At 40.3% G+C, this 17597-nt stretch overlaps 1 protein-coding gene across 1 annotated transcript in view; it reads left to right on the forward strand.

Moving 5' to 3' along the window:
* Positions 1-369: 369 nt before the first annotated feature.
* TEK (TEK receptor tyrosine kinase) overlaps positions 370-17597 on the forward strand; it is a 41543-nt gene continuing 24315 nt past the window's right edge. Inside the window, exons 1-2 of the mRNA XM_009286228.2 lie at positions 370-694; positions 12880-13191. Of these exons, the coding sequence (XP_009284503.1) occupies positions 643-694; positions 12880-13191 (364 nt within the window). The 5' untranslated portion in view covers positions 370-642. The remainder of the gene's footprint in view (positions 695-12879; positions 13192-17597) is intronic.

The raw sequence follows: 17597 nt of genomic DNA on the forward strand, positions 1-17597 counted from the left end.
ACTAATGGAGCAGTTTGCTGGATTGTGGCTGGCTTTGGTCTATACTGGATTCAGCTGGTTGTTTTTTTACTGTTTACTTCATAGTTTTATTACTGTGTGCTGAGATGTGTTGCAGGCAGCAGCTTACACGTGGATTAAATAAATAAGGGAAAAGATGATAGCACCCTGAGAAATTAGCAGATCTGCACTTTGAGCAGGGGATGACATTTTCCACCTACTGTACCTAGGGGAGGACTTTTCCCTCGTGCTCTCCCGCCTACTGGAGGATGCCATCATTGTTCCTATTTTGCTGACTGTGACCAACAGCAGTCCCCTGCTTCTCCAGCAGCTCCAGATAACTGTTTTGATGTATTGCTGGATGGACGGGATTTGCGCTGCCCTGCAGTCCCGCTGATACAAAAATGCCTTTAAGATCCTGCCTTTCCCATCCTAATCTACAAAGGAAACAGGAAAAAGGAACTTAAACTCCCTGTACTCAGACAGCAATGAGACTGTTCCAGCCTGCTCCAGTGCTGCGATTTCTTGCTTGTGACTTGTAAACAGTGTACCATGCAGGAGAAGAGTAACCGGTAAACGTCTACCCTGAGAAAAAGGATACTCCATGAGCGACTGTAAGAACTGGATGGATATATTTTGGAAAGCATGGACCCTTTAGCACATCTAGTTCTCTATGGATTCAGCCTGATGATTTCAGGTAAGCCTTTGCTTTAGTATCTGTAGTCAACCTGTCATGCCTTTCTTGTATTTCATGAGATATGCAGGCAAAACGCATGACCCCTTACTTCTTACTCCAACACTTATCTTTATTAAGTACTTTTGTTTGTTTCAGTGAGATCACTTATCTCTGTGCAGCGCTCTCACAACAAGTGAGGGCAGGACTGTGGCCAAGTTATTGGAGAGGATTTAGCTACATGTAGAATCCATTGCTACCTCTTTTTAATTGTTGAAGTCATTTGTTGACACATATGCACATTGCAACAGGGTTTCTCTTCTGTCTAATGGTATTAACTTTTTCATAAAGCTCATTACTTTGAAACCATTGATGTCTTTCCGCAAGAATATCTGCTCTAAATACAGATTAAATGTTGACTTTTTCTGTGACTGACTTATGAACTGGCCGTGCGGTAGGAAATGTTGACATTTCTAGGTATTCCAGTATTGGATTTTAGACAAGTTTTTATACAAGATTCCACAACTGGAATCTAGATGAAAGTCGGTGGACAAAAAGGACAGAAAAATGCACATTATATAAGATCAATTAATAACACTTCAAATACAGCTAAAGAATGATTCAGTATTATCAGCAAATGTCATTAGTTCATCAAGTCAGAAGTTAGTCATAAGAGACATCTGCAGAAAGGTATACAGTAAGATTATACTAATGCCAATTTAGTTTATAGTATTTGGAGCATTAATGTTAGAGATGCTTTGCTGACGCTATCGCAAGCAGAGCCCTGAGGAAGCCTGCGCTCTTCCCATCGGATTCTTAGTTGCTCAGCATTTGAGTATTGCTTTCACCATCTATATTTTGATTTTCTAGACAGTTTCTTCTGGGTAACATACCAAGCAAAATCTGTAAGAGAGAAATACAACTCACACAACAACCTTAGACTCTTAACTCACTCCTAGTCATTTCATTGAGACATGTGTAAGTTGTTCCAGTCCATCTCACAGTAAAAAGGTAATGTGCTGTAAAACTGCAAATTGTGCTGCAATGAAAACCAGAAAGTAGCAAGAAAAGGCAGAAGTACTGATTGTTGTGTAACTTGCTTTACAATTTCCAGATCTTCTTGATTAGCAGCATGTTAATAGCTAAGTGAGATTATGAACAAATGAGTTTGAGATGTTACTTTTGGCATCTATAAAAGGCTAGAGATTAATACAGGTAAAAAAATGTGTTTAAAATGTGTTGAATGCATGTTTGGAAGTATTCTTATCTAGCCATTGCTGTAATAGGCTGCATATTGTTTACCAATTCCTCTTTTGTGGCTGAAGTTTCTTGATTGTTTAGCTGCACATTGATTCAACTTATTTAGCACTCAGATCCCTTCCAGCTTTTCACTTTAAGGAGATACCTGGTGCTGTAAGCAATATGGATGAAGAAGAAAAGAAAGTCCAGTTACCCCAACTCTTTTTCCTTGTCCTTCCTGTTTCTCTACGTGGTAACATACACCCAATTAACACAGAAAGCAAGCAATGGTCATTAAGTCACAAGTACGGGAGAAACAAAGGTCGGCTGCAGAGATTAGCTATAAACACGGACAGTGCAGACAGCGCAGTACTGAAGAGCTGCCAGTCACTGCCTTTTCCACAGGGGCTGACCAGTGAGGTGTGTGCTGTAGTCACACCCATCTCAATAGATCTGTCAGCTTTCCCGCTTTTGTTTGAGAATGATATCATGTTTCCTGGGGCGAGCGGTGGAAGACAATGCAAGCCTGCTTTCCTCTAGATACTGCAGGCGGAGTCCAGGAAAGCAGGACTGACATTCCCTGAGCAGGGGAGGCTTTACACTCAGCACAGACAGTGAACTGGCGTAACCTTGTCCCCGATGATCGTGGACTTCTCTGGGTGTGTTGCTGGGTAGGCACAAAATCCACTCCACCCTTTTCCAAGGTGAAGACCATCGGCTTGGCTCCCATTATGAGAAGTGGCCTTTGATTTAATTATTTTTTTTTTTTTTTAGTAACAGCACTCTATTCGCAGCTAGAGCTAAAGATCTGACTTGGAAGATAATGTTAAAAATATACACAAATGCTCACTTTTGCACTGTATATACAGTCACTGCTTGCCACACCAAATGGTCAATTAAACTGTCAAGGGGTTAAATTTAATCCTGTTGGAATTCTTGAAACTAGACTGAGCATCACCATCTGTTTTTCTTTTGGTTGATTTTTGTTGATTTTGTCAATATTTTGTGGAATCAGAAGGAACCTGGCATCCATCCTGAAGTATGGATTCAAACCCCAAGGTTGTGGCTAGGTACGATCTGTTAAGTCCTGACCAAAGAAGAGCTGCAGACTCACCTATTCCCCTGGAAGGATGAGAACAAAGCAAGGAACGGGTGTCAGAACTTGCCTTTTGCCTCTTAACAACATCCTCAGATGGTCTGGAAATTTGCTGCTTCTTACAGTGGGCTAACTCTCAGAAATGTTTGTGTGTGGGCCTTATTTTAGCAAGATGGCCACCGTCAGTAAGAGATTTGTGGAAACCAGAAACAGTTAAAATCAGTTTCAAGCACATTTCTTTGACTGTTTCTGGCAGGAAGCAAATACATTGTCAAATGTCTCCATTCTCCAAGACAGACAGAATCTTCTGTGCTATAGCTTTGCTCTACCAATAATCTTAGATCCAGTGGGTTTCTAAAAATACTGGATTTTTTCGTGTGTGTGTGTGTGTGATTTAGCTGTTGGACCCATACATGGTAAAAGACTCAAAGGGTTATGTTAGCCTTTTAAGAAAGGGTAACAGTGAAGCTAACAGTGCAGTGGCATTCAGTGGTAGGTCTCTATCATCCCTGTTGATGGCTGCGTTTTCTTTGGGATCAGTAGGTGTTATGAAAAAATCATAAATTTTATATATATAATCATTATTATGTGACTCATTTACGTATTTAGAAAGTTAAGCATCTTTTAACATACATTACCAGACACACAAGCACCATTATGATGCGGTAGGCTCTTCAAAATTACAAGAAATCATAATTTTTAGTTAGAATGGAAAGTTCTAATAATTCTGTTTCAAGACTTGTTTTTTCCTTGTGAAAGAAAACCTGTATTAAGCTCTGGTTAATACATGTCTGTGACAGCGAACATGATTGTCATTCTTCCCATAATTAAAGGGACTAGGTCTCTGTGAGTATCTTCAAATATGCTGTTGTCAGACCAAAATGGCACCTGAACTTCAAACAGTCTGTCCTACGCTGCAGTGCTGGGGTTTTGAGCCTCCCACAGCCAAAGCAGTGGACACAAACCACGTCTGAGCTTTTAATCTCAGGTATTTCAAAACTATGCTGACTAGACATTAGACTGACACACAACCTTTCAGTCACTTAAATTATCAAACTACCAATATGAATTGCAAGAGAAATTCAAAAAGGGATTTCATTCCTTGTTCCTGAAGTGTATTTGATTTGTGAGACCCAGCAATTGCATCTGCCTGCCACACTTAGGTTATTTGCCCAGAGGGAACAGCATCCTGGTGCCTTTTCCATGAACCTGAAATTTACATGGAATTTAGACTCTTCTTGAGATGTAGCCTTCATCTAATCCAGAAATGATGGGTCTGCCACAGGAATCCCTGGTTGAATCTCTGACCTGCTGAATGTTGGTGTTTCTGCACAGTTCTGTCAGGACGGTCATGACTACAAAATCGATGGATCTGTTTTATGGGAGAAAGAGAGCTGTTCTCTTTTAGGTACATTGCTGGCTGTATGTTTGCAAAGAAAAAAGTTCCAGCTGTGACCTAAGTCATTGCTCCCTGACTTTGCAGCTGGAAGCCAAAAACAACAGCTTCAGCCTGTGCAGGCAGCTCTGTGCACCTACCCTAAGTGCAATTACAAAAGTGGGCTGATTCTCTCCAGTTCTTTTATTTTTTAGCTTTAGAGTTTGCTTTTGGTGTGTGCCTGGTTCAGACCTAGTGAGAGGTAGAGTAGCTCTCAGGAAGCCTGTATTCCCAAAGGCCATTTCAGCAGCTGGGAATAGTCAGGAGTGAAAAGGCATTGCATCACACCCGGAGGAATCAAATCTAAAAGGGTGAAATGAAATCACACTACATTCACAAGTGTTAACATACGCTATTGTTTTAGATACAGATTTCATATATATACGTCTATTAGATTGTTTGGGTATTTAGTCATAATTAAGCTGGTTGGATGGATTACTTTTTTGTTGAAATTTCATTTTAGGGAAAAAAATGAAATTGTAACATTTTGCAGAGATGGTCTGATACCCACAAGAATTTCATCTGGAAGGCTTTATGTGGACAAGAGGGAGCACAGAAGTCAGAGAGACTGACTGCAACTGAGTAGCTGGCTTTAGGGCAGGGGAGATGTGGAGTTGGTGCTTCATGTGCCCACAATGAGAATTACCTGGGTTGGAAACCTGCTCTGTATCAGTCACGTAAACACAAAAAACCTCTTCAGCTCTCCATGGAAGACCAAGAAGTCATTGTGGTGTGGATTGTGTTGGGTAGGCACAGAAGAAATGAACCAAAAATGGATGCACCTACTACTTGTGTGAGATAGATGTATAGTTCCATGGTCAGCACCCAATGTGACGCAAGATCTATCTGGGACTGGAGGGATGAAAATCTTAGAGAAATTGCAATGAAGAACTGTCCTCTAAAGACAGCATCTACCCTGTGCTAGTGGCAAGATCGTATTTAGGATGCTGTTTCGCTGTGGTTTCAGTGAAGGCACATAGCAAAGAACCAGCCCGTGTCTGAACTGGAGACTTTCCTGCAAGGATTTTAAAACGCTGATTGTTTTTTAGGGTACAGATTTGATTACTGTTCTCCAACTAACACCCAAACTAACAACATGCACTAATAATATTAAACAAAAGTCATATCATAGAGAAGTAAAAAAACCCATCAAAATTAATTTTGTAATTTATCACCAGGAAATGCAAGCACTTTTAGGGTGTGACAATATTAGGTAATTACTAAGTTCTGAAAGGATTTTTGAAAGACAGGTTCACAAATGACATTTCTGTATTCAAGGGTAATATATGTAAACTTTTTCCTTCAAGGTCAGTATTTTGCTTGCCTGGTATTTATTTACTTTTTGCATGGTGTCAGCCTGTCTAATGAAGTGGCTTGGCTAATTTCCCCTTTGGAGTGTAACAAGTCTCTGTTGGCAATGCAGTTCCATCTACACTTCTGATCGTGCTGATGATTTTCTCTTGTATTATTTTCTGGCTCTTCATCCCAGACCTGCCACTGGTCAGGGGCCTTAGCCTCATTAGTCACAAAGTGTGCTTAGCACCAGAAACATCTCCCACTTCTCTACTCAGAAAAAACAGCAAGTGGCAAAGTGAGGGTACGCTACTGTACAGGCAAGAAAGTATTAGAGTGCGTCCGTCCAGCAGCCGATGCTCACAGACACTTCCAGACAGTTAACCTTATGCATGTGGTATGCACTGATATATCCTATGAAGACTAATTGATTACCTATGTTATTTTGCATACTTCAGCTTGGCACATGTGCACAAACAACATACAGTATAGGTATGCAGTATACATGGTAGCTTCATAATGCAACCTCCCACCGAGGACCACCCTTGTTATGGACATACTTATTCTTGCTTGCAAGTACTTTCTTCATGGTAGTACCTGTATTTGGCCAGCTGCAAATCCAGCCAGATGTAGCTGAACTACAAGCCTGATCTACTCAAGCTTTCCCACATCCCTCATCCTTTTTCACCATTACCTAGCTCATTGTCAGCTGGTTGTTCAACATGCAATTTCTGCTAATATGTTGCTTTCGGCTTTACTTGCTTATGGTCAACCAGGCTTAAGGAGAAGTCATGAGAAAGCATCTTTCTACATTTTGGTTACTTACACACACGCATTTAGGCGCACTCACTGGGAAACCCCCAGTCAAGCTGCACCAGTGTTTCTTTTCTAGCGTTTTCATCTTAAAGGATTGCTTTGATGGGTTGTGAAACAACTGAAATGTAGAGAAAACAATTTCACTCTATTTTACAAGAAGGCAGTGGCATTTCCTTCAGCTGCTCCAGATGGGCCTGTAAGAAACCATTAGCCCTAGTAGCTTTGACAGCCTATTTTATTTTTCACACTTGTGGTCTGGTCTTCCCACTGCTACTAAGTAGCAAAGTGATGTTTTGTCACTAATTTTTTGTCTCATTAGTTTCATAATACCTTCCCACCTCAAATAATGCCCTATTTCTAAGGGCAAGAGGTCTCGGTGTTCTTTGAGCTATGAGCTGTCCCACAGCTGCCCAGAAGCATCACGTAAGATACAAGCAGTAAGATTCTTTCCATGGACAAGAAGAAAGCTTTTATTAGAAAACCTGAGGTTTTGCTCATTTATGAGCTGTTTTTCAGCAGCATTTCTGTCTCTCTTTTTTTGCCCTGCTGCTGCCATGTGGCAGAGAATCTTAATCTGTTTGAGTAATAACAACTTCAGCCTTGTTTTCCTGAGGAGGACTGAGCTGTCGGAGGAGATCTTGACTCACTGGGAGAAATTACCTGAGCTGTTGCTATCTTTGCATCCCAGATGAAGTTTCTGGGACACCAAGAAACTACTGAGCCCATAAAATTAATATGTGTTTTCAAAGTCGCCCTAAATTATTTATTTTTTTAGAGAATGAACAAAAAATAACCAAGATTGATAAGAGAAATGTTGAGTGCACAAAAAAAGAGGAAATAAAGATTGCCACATTCTGGTGCGGTATATGAAAAATATCCCCAAATAGATAATGTTTTGGGTTAGTTTCTGACTAGCTTTAATATTAAGTAAGAAGTACTCTATTTTTTCTTCTTTTTTTTTTTTTTTTAAGGGAGAGCAGACATGAGACTGGGTCTCTATTTTACTAACTTCTTCATATTTCACTTGCATTATTTCCACCCTGATTATCTTCCAAATTGGCTAATTAGTTAATTAAAAAAAAATTCAGTGTAATTTCTTCAGTACTTCACTAAGAAGTAATCTAATGCTATACCTTCTCAGCAAAAATGTTTACATGATCGCGATTTGTATTCCTAAACAGATTAGTTAAATTCTTTTAATTTGGGGTGTGATTTTATACAGAAAAACGCAATTGAGGAGGGTACAGCTGAACTTGTGATTACAAAACAAGATACAATGAGAAATATTGAGGTGCAGGGTATTTAGCAAGTTAGGTTTGTTCTAAATCAAAACCTTATTCTTTCAAGCAGAGGGAGTGCTTGGTGTTGTTTTTTGAGAGATTTGAAGGAGGAGGGGTTGATGACTTGACAGTCTGGGACATATGCTTCCATCAGTCTCAAAATGATTTTCAAATCCTGCAGTGAGTTTCATATGCAACTGACTGTTTTACTTTCAGCATAACACCAAACATGAACTAAGCACAGATTCTATTTTTTCCCTGCTAGTATAGTATCTACATGTTTTGCATTCATATTCCCAGATAGTTAATAGCAGAAATAATTTGTGTTCCAAGCAATAACAGCAAAAAAAATAAGAACTGCCTAAGCATTTCAAATTACATCACTTTTTATTCCCTTTGCTTCACCTGATGAAATAACGGGTGGAATTTACTGGAATTGTCTGCCCTTCCCTCTTCTCTTAAATAATTAGTACTTTAAAAGTATTAATCTTTCCACTTACCTCTTACCACAGCTCTTCTTTTTCCTGTTATGCTCCAAATGCCAAGGGAAGGACTTCCAGTTTATAGTAATTTCAAGCAATTAATAATAAAGCTCTACAAATATAAGGAAAACAAATACATCAATAGATTTGTAATGTCTAAACAATTTCTTTCCTTCCACTACTACTCAATATTAATTGATAGCTGAAATATTTACTCAGAACTTTGCATCCTCAATACACCTTGCAAATATGGACTAGTGATTAAATATGTGTTTGGGGGGCAGTGGGGTATGGTTATCCTTTACCCTGATGGAGCTGACCCCTCTAGCTGCTTGCTGTGGTAGCGGAGTGTTAGCCACTCCACAGTATTGAACACTTTTCCAATTAACAGGCAACTTTGCAAAGGCCTCACATTAGGTAGAAATTGTCTTGAATATTTCCATGTTTTCCTGGGGACAAGACGAGGGTTAACAGTGTAAATCTGGAAGTATGTGGGCAGGGGCTTTCTGAGATGAAAGGACAAATCGTAACACTCTTCTCGTAAGACTTGTTGTGTGTACTCACCTATGGCATTAAACCATCTCAGCTCGAGATTGCTGCATTGTTTTATTCCCGGACTAGTGCCTAGCACCAATTCCAATCTAGGGAAGTGATGTTTTAAACTTTGTCGGAGCCTTTCTTGCTCTTTGAGCAGACCTGTGTCTGGGATGTGTTCCAGGGAATTTCTGAGAGCTGTTTCTTGCAGCGGGTCCTGGCTGAATTTTGCTGGTGCAACACAGCACAGAAAGCATGATGACTGTGCCTGTATAAATGGCAATTCGGTAGGGAATGAGAACACACAGGGGTTGCAAAGACAGCGTGATACACATGATACACGTGATACAAAACTTATTCTCTGTTCAGCACAATTTCCTCAGGCGAATATGTACTAGAGAAGTTGTGAAAGATACAGCCAGGTACCACCTAGCAAGAGAGAGCACAATCCTGCAGATAAGAGCGGGCAAGAGGAACTGCAAAGGTCTCCCTGAATTCATTTTGCCATCTGGGTTATAGTGGGTGTGCTATTATTTAAACTTACTGCTCTAGTGGATGCCATTTTCTCTGTGCTGGAAGGGCTCAAAGCACTGCACCACAATGAGTGTGTGTCATAAATACTGGGCAATGAATCCTCTCTGCATGGTATCTCCCATTTCAAGCATTAGCCTTCTGCAAGTGCTCTCTCTTCTCAAAATCTATTTGCACACACAGCAAATTGCCTTCCTGATAAGGTCGGTTCTTCAGGGACTAGGGCAGGAGTCAAAGGACTTTTTCAAGGAAGCACAGAGGATTGTCACTGATACAGAGACAGGCTGTTTCCTGTCTGAATTTGTTGTGCTTTTCTCAGAGAGCTAAATCCTGTTGTCCTTATTTGGTCCTTACATACTCAAAGTCTTCATTAACATCAAGGGTAGGATTTGCCTAAGTGCTGCCAGACTAGGTAAATTCCTTTTTAGCAAGGACAGTTGGGTTAGTTTAAGTTGCATTACCAGAAAGAGATGCTGTAGGAATCCCTAAGCATAAAACATATGTGCATTTTACACTTTTCTGTTTGTTTTTTTTTTTCCCACAACCTGAGGGCAGCAACTCCCAGTGGAGTCAAAGAAAGCCTTCCTATCACCTCAGAGGCCTTAGGCTGACTTTACAATGCCAATCCTGCTAGATTCTGAGTTGAACAAGTGAGTTGCCTTCTAGTCAATGTGCTGCTAGTGTGCTTTTTTTTTTTCAAAATGCACCTAAAGCATAGATTTCTTAGTGCAAAACTTTCACTTGGATATATTTTAATTTCTGCTTGCAGTATATTCCAGCTGTGAAACCTTAGTTGCCAAATCATGCTTGGTGTATGATTCCATACTTATGCACAGATATTACTCCCTTTAAACACAGAAAGGCCTTCCAGTGTTTCCCCAGGAAGACGTGAAACTCCATCTGTGTTCTGTCTGCCTTGCGCAGGTGTTTGGGTTACTCTGTAGTGTCTAATATGACAAAAAACCACCTATATTTAGACAATCAATCAGAATACTATCCATCCACCAGTGGCTAGATTTTGATTCGTCTAGAATAATCACAAGTGTAAATAAGGAATACGCTTGAGCTATGGTTGTTCTATAACTTGATCACATGATTTGTACTACTACAATGAAACAGAAAAGTATGCAGCAAATGCCCTGAATCTGTTATGATATTGCTTTGCTATGTCTTGCATAGGGATCAAAGGCAACATGAAAGCTAGTCCTCAAAACTCAGCCTTCTCCTACTACTTTTTCTCAGCATATTAAAAGGTTGAGATGCGGGGGGGGGGGGGGGGGGGGTTTTTTTCTCGTGATAGAAAATGGGTTGTGGGGGGGGGGGGGGGGGGGAGAGGTGTTATTTTCACCTTTCGAGCTGTGTTGGAAGTCAGAGGAACAGAAAAATGCTAGAGAAATGGAACTGGTGCCCTGGATGAGCAGCCATCCTCTGAAGGACCCCAGTAACTTGGGCCCATACCTCTGTATCGGAAAGACAGTTGCAGCTCTGTGCCCTGTGGATGCTAGGCAGAAATGTCAAAATATTTAAGTTCTGATCTGTTATTTTCACCTTTCGAGCTGTGTTGGAAGTCAGAGGAACAGAAAAATGCTAGAGAAATGGAACTGGTGCCCTGGATGAGCAGCCATCCTCTGAAGGACCCCAGTAACTTGGGCCCATACCTCTGTATCGGAAAGACAGTTGCAGCTCTGTGCCCTGTGGATGCTAGGCAGAAATGTCAAAATATTTAAGTTCTGATCTGCAGCACCCTGCCTGACCTCAACACAGATAATCACATCAAGTCATGGAGTTTGGATCCAGATTCAGTTCTGAGTTTCACAAAAGTTTGCAGAAATCAGGATCTTGCAATTTATGATTTTAAGAATATCTCTACCTGGCATGTGATCCTTGCTGATAAAAACTGAAGCTCTCTGCTTTCAGTGTTGGTGACTGTTGAATTACATCTGCCTTCAGCTGATGCATCAGACCTGTAGTAAGAGCACAAATGTTCCTCATATAAAAGTAAAAATGTTGAGATAAATGCCCTATAAAATGAATGCACAAGTCTGGCCTCATTTCTATCACATACTTCTTTAACTTTGTTCAAAGGATTTATTTTTGTAATGTGCAGCAGGATGAATTGACTTTGCTGACCCGCACCTTTATGCAATATATACTGTAATGGATGTTGCATCCTTTCCAGAAGGTTTCATTTCTCCATTAGGTAACTGCAAGTTATCTGGGCTGGCACATTAACGGGTGGTGACTGTGGCAGACTGGCTGGGTGTGGTGAGCGTCAGTGTGCTGTCAAGATACTTCAGTCCCCAGAGCGGTTGCTGGCATTGAAAGCAGAGGAGGACCTCCTCCCTTGGCCCCGAGCACTACAGAGACACACGCAAAGACTGCAGCCAGCACTAGGACCTTTTGACCTCCCTTATCTAAGACTATACCCCTTCCTTCCAATCAGAGAAACATTTGGAAGCTGAGTGGCACTAAATATTGGGTGTCTCTGTGTAAATACAAAATATACTTGTATCCAAAGCAGGAAAATAGATGTGATGGATAAAAGAAATCAATTATTCTTCCTGTTTCAGCTGGAAAAAATGTTACTGTTTCCCTTCTCCTTAACCTGAATTTCAAAAGTAAGGGGAAACGCCCGTTATTTGCAAATTGTTGATTATAGGAGAGCTGTATTTCCCTCCTGCTATGCACATTTGAACAACTAAATCTCTAGCGCTCTGCCAGAGACTGTTTTAATTAGGCTTGTATCTACCGTTTTCAAAGAACTTCGATCTCCATGTATTTCTGGCAGTTCTATTGATCAAAGGGAGCCATTTCAATCGATTTAAATCTAACTTCATAAAAAATGGCTTTACTAGTGCCGCCGACTTGCTCTTTGTTTTGAGAAAGTTTCTTTGTGCCATGGCTCTTGCCACTGTCTGTTAGGGCTTTGAATGGTTAACATGTGAATGATTATGAAATCAGTAATTCAAATTCAGAAAACAGCTGAAAAAAAATACTCCAAGTGTTCAAAGTACTACTGATTCTTATAACTGAAAGACATATCTGCTTTATATCAATTCATACGTATTAAATCCATGTAAGGGACATAAAAGAAACACTATTAAACTGACAACCTTATGATCTACTGACCCTGTTACCAGCAAAGCACCACACTCGAGGCATTTATGTACGTGTCTAACTATCCAAGGATCTATCTGCTTCTGCAACCCACGGTTTTGGGCTTCTGCAACAGCTCTTAAAAGACATTCCACAAGTTTGCGAGGCTTATTTCCTCTTCTGAGAAGAACAAACTCCATCTCTTCGTGACATAAAAAGTAAATCCTAAAGTCAGTGTAGCAGAATAGTTAATCTACAGTCCTCCCATTTTGCACAAAAGCTGTGCAAGACACCAGCCAGTGTGTCAGTTTCACCAGTGCCGGGTGAAACAGCTTATCTCGTGATTTGATCGGCCACATACTCAAACTCTGCAGTAAAATTTTTTCACTTGCTGCTTTTTTCCTTAGGTAAAGTGGAAGCAGCACTGGACCTCATACTTATCAATTCATTCCCTCTGGTGGGCAACTCCGAGACATCACTTATCTGTATCACTTCCAAATGGCGCTCCCGTGAGTCTATCACAATAGACCGAGACCAGGAGGATGTGACAAACCAGCACCGGGAACCACTGGAAGTTAATGAAGATTCAAAGAGAGCAACAGCCAAAACAGTGGTGTGGAAGAGGGAGCAGGCCAGTGAAACTATTGGAGCATATTACTGTGAAGGGAAGCTCAAGGATGAGGTGACAAGGATACATACCATGAAGATGCCGCTGGGAGGTACTGTATGGTGGTCAGATCTGAATTTTGCATGTCACTGCTTGCAGACTGGCAGTTATCCCTGGTCGACGCAAGTGGGCACAAATGTGGCTCCAGAGCAGGCAAGGCAGTCTGGAGTCAACAAAAATAGACTTGGCTCAAGCCCGTGTTTTTTTTCTAAAGTGTAGAGACAACTGGCTGATAGTAGCTGTTAGCCATTTCCTTGTGGAAATTAGTCAGACATCTGTAGGTATTCTGCCTCTGTCTGGCTACTGCCAGGCACACAAAGTCAGGTGGCAAATAAGGTAAGTACTGGCCTCACTGAGCCCGTGAAAAAACACATATGGTAACTCACATCCCAGACCCTTGATTTCTAAACATCCTCCCATTTTAAAGTCTTGACAGGTCTGAGATGTAGATAGCTAAACATTGCTATCCTTTTTTTTAATAAATGGGCAACCTGAGCCTAGAAAATAACTGCCTTGCCTAAGGTTCAGTAAAACTACAGATCAGCAACATTGGATCTGCACAGTCTGTGTCGGTATGAAAAAAAACAATCCAGCTCAACACTGGAAAGAAACTCCAGAGAAGTTTCCCAAAATCTGAGAAGGTTATTCACAAAAATCCACTATGGATTTCACTATTGACTTGGTTTTGGTTTTAAGGCTATGCACAGTAGAAAAAGCAAACACGGCAGGGAGATGGTGGGATGAGAAGGTGCGATTTCCAAGGCCCAGCACTCCAGCCATTAAAATGCATTTTCTTATGTGCAAAATTTTGCTTGTCTCTGGACCTGATTAGACTTCTGGGACAAGTTCCAAAGCAAAGAGATCACCATAAACTACAGAAAAGTGTAAGAAATTTTGGCTAATTTTCTGCAGCAAATCAAGTTTTCAAAACTTTAGCCGATTTTTGTAGGCTTCACTGTACTGCTAATGTTTTGTGCCATGGCATCTGGTCTGTGAGGAGAATTTACACTTTTAATCTTTCTTTATCATGTTTTAATAAGAGGAATTACCATTGTTGGTATCTCCTGAAATTATACAGCAAATTTAGAAAAAGAGGTTTTTCATTTGTCTGAGCAACAGCTAGTGTCCATTTGTTTCTTACGGGAATGTTAGAAGCAAGGTGGGCAGGACAAGTGCATTTTTCTTTGGCTTGTGTTTTCTCTGACCAAATGTGGTCTTTGAAGGTTGGACTGGTCACCAAGAAAGCTCTGCAGATGCAGGCTGACAACTCCATTGTTCCAAAGGAGGCTGCAGTGAGGAGGAGGAGGAGATAAGATAACAGCCCATGGAAAGTCAACGTGACCCTGCCTGTGGCAGAATGCCAGTGAGCTGAGCACATCTCTGGCTGTCGTAGAATAACTTCCATGGGTGGAAGAGTGTCTTCTGAATCAATCAGGTTTTTGCACTTGGTATCTGTGGAGGAGAGATCCCTCCTGTGGAGGAGAGATATCCAGGATACCTAGGAGAGAATTAAAAGTAATCAAACTTTGAGAGCTTCCTATGTGACCGAAGTTGTTCTAACCAGAAATAACACAACTTTCATGCCAGCAGTAGGTAGGTTTCTTTGAATAATTTCTGGGTTTGAATCCATTTCTCAGATTTTCTCTGCAAAAGCTTTCACTGACAAAATTTGAGCTAGCAAGTCGTTGGTGAACACGTATAATCTAATCAGGCTAGATGGGTGAGAAAGAGGCGCGACAGAAATTCTCAAAGCTATTAAAGTGCACAGAAAGAGGAAGAAGAGGTCAGTGAAGGACTGTGAGGTTTGGCAGAGCATCTGTAGTTGGAAAACAGGCCTTTTTCCCCTTTACTGCTGTTGTCTGAAAAATTTTTAAAGTCAGAGTGTGTTTTTCAACACCAAAAATTGAGCAAGAGTTGAAATATGCAGTTTCCCATTGAGGACAAAAAAGGCATGGGAAGGAGCAGAACATCTGAAAATCCAGCCACTGTTTTGCAGCCTCAGCACAAGAGGCTGCTGAACCACTCACTAAGTTTAGTACCATTTAATGACTACCTAATCATTTAGGTAGTCCCACTGACTTTAGTGGGAACTGTCATCTGCCTGATTATGTACCTATTATCAGATATGCAGATACAGTGAAGATTTTTGCTGTATAATACAGAAAGATAACAGGTTCATTTTCCTGTTTTACTCTACACGTGTGCCATTCTGAAAGTAACAAGTCCGTTCTCCTGAATTCTTTGTATTTTAGCATTATGGTTAGACATGTAATGTTCATACATGCAATGAGAAGGAACAGATATAGCCTGTTCTGCATTTAGTCAAATATAATTTATGCAATTTCTCTACACAGTAAATGTGTATTTTCATAGATGTGACTGAGTTTCCCCCACAGAAAGTCTCTAGAGCAGGCAAAGGGACAATAATGGAAATGCTAGCAACAGAGTGTTATGGCACTTGCTCTGCAACTCAGTTCATTATGTCTCTATAAGGAATTAGCACACTCGAGATGTGAAATCATGAAATACAAGTCACAATCTAAAAATACGTTGGAACTGAGCCCACCAGGGAGTGTGGGTTCCTTTCCATTGCAACAATACTGTGAAGAAAAGGTCTTGTGGTTAAGCTAAACAGCATACAAAGAAAAGAAAATGGGGATGCAAAAGTTGAGTATCTTGTTAAAACAATTAGCAATGCCTCACTAAATTTGGTCCAAAAAACACTGCAACTAAAACACTTAGGATGATTTGTAACTAACAATTCATTTTTGGGAAAGCTATTGAATTTTCTTTTCCTAAATAGATCATGATTTTCACCATGCATTTGTTATTCATAAATAACTTCTAACTCGGGAGCTGACAGTAAGGTGGGACTGTTTTCAGGTTTTGTTTGCCTGTTTCTAATGAGATCTTATTTCATTATTCTGTATTAGAATTCTCTGTTTCTCTAAGATGTAAGTTCAGATACTGGTGCCTAGGTAACATGGCAAATGCTCAATAGATTCCCATGCATGTGCTTAGTATCATGCCGGAAGAGTCCTGCTGAAATCAATTGGATAACACTTACAAAGGAATGAAAACACGTGGCAGAGGCTCAGAGCATAAACGCTAGAACTGCACAGGGGATGGAAATCCCATTCTGCAAAGAACTGTGGGTTTTCAATAGTTTCCTTATTTCCAATCTGAAATAAAACATTAAATGGCAAAATTCTCCAGGAAATAAAATTCTGGGAGAGAGGTTGGCATGGATTGATAGAAATGTCTTCATTTTTACTCAAATTTTCTTTCTTTAATTTTACATAACACAAACATTTTGATTTTTAATTAAAATGCCATTCTGAAGTGGAAGTATTAAAATGTTCTTTCCTCAAATATTGCAAAAATACTACCCTTTTTTTCCCCTCAGATTTAACAAAATAATATTGTGGAGGTACTAACACAGTTTCAGCCTCATACAAACTTTGATGTAGCATCTACCTGCTCATTTTTTACAGCTCTATTACATATATAATATAACAGAAAGTTAGTTCACCATTTTTCCTCTGCTTTGTGATCCTATCTCTGTGTATTTCTTTGCCACCAAATTTCAGCCAGACTCCAAATTTGTTTTCTGCAACCATTGCTATGAACCAAAGTATACTTTATTGACAGTTTTCTAAAAATGAACCCAAAAAAAGAGGCATGACTATAAAAAAATGGCAATTTTTTATGAATAAGTTGTCTAATTGTTCGTACTAACTCGTACGTGTATGTGTTCCTTAAACAAAATATTCCCTGTGAAATAAATGGAATAGGAATGGAACCTGTGCAATTGCAGAGCTGACTAGCAGCACGTTGGATGGCTCTTCAAGGATTCCTTCTAGCTGAGGCTCAGGTGGGTCTTTCTGTCAGAAAGGTCCCACTCACCTTGCTGGGGAGGCAGGTGGCAGCAGAACCCTGCTCCCAGGAGCTGAACAAAAACAAGACGCAGAACGGACTTACCCAAGAGGAACTTGCCCAGGAGGAACTCTAAGGCTGAAGAGCCCCAAAAACAGAAAGAGAAAAGGGGCTGGTGACTATCAATGCCTCACTCCCCTGGGCGCTCAAAAAGGGAAAGTACAAAGGTGTAACATTCTCGCTCAGATAAAAAGCTGAATAGTTTGGAAGTTAACTTTGCCTAATTTTAGAAAAGTTTCTGTAATTTTTTTGCAATATGACATGTCTATGAGAGTATGGCATAAAAGCTCAGAGCTACAAATGGTCAGAAATCCTGAATTTGTCCTGTAATTTTTTTGCAATATGACATGTCTATGAGAGTATGGCATAAAAGCTCAGAGCTACAAATGGTCAGAAATCCTGAATTTGCCCTCAAAAAACCTCATGGCTTTCCCTTGAAATTTTCCAACTAAATGAAAGGAAGCATCCTTAACTTCTAACTTTTTTTCAAAGTAATGTTGCAATTAAAATTATTGTTTCACT

This window comes from Aptenodytes forsteri, unplaced genomic scaffold, assembly GCF_000699145.1.
Source record: "Aptenodytes forsteri isolate BGI_AS27 unplaced genomic scaffold, ASM69914v1 Scaffold103, whole genome shotgun sequence".
Lineage (NCBI taxonomy): Eukaryota > Metazoa > Chordata > Aves > Sphenisciformes > Spheniscidae > Aptenodytes > Aptenodytes forsteri.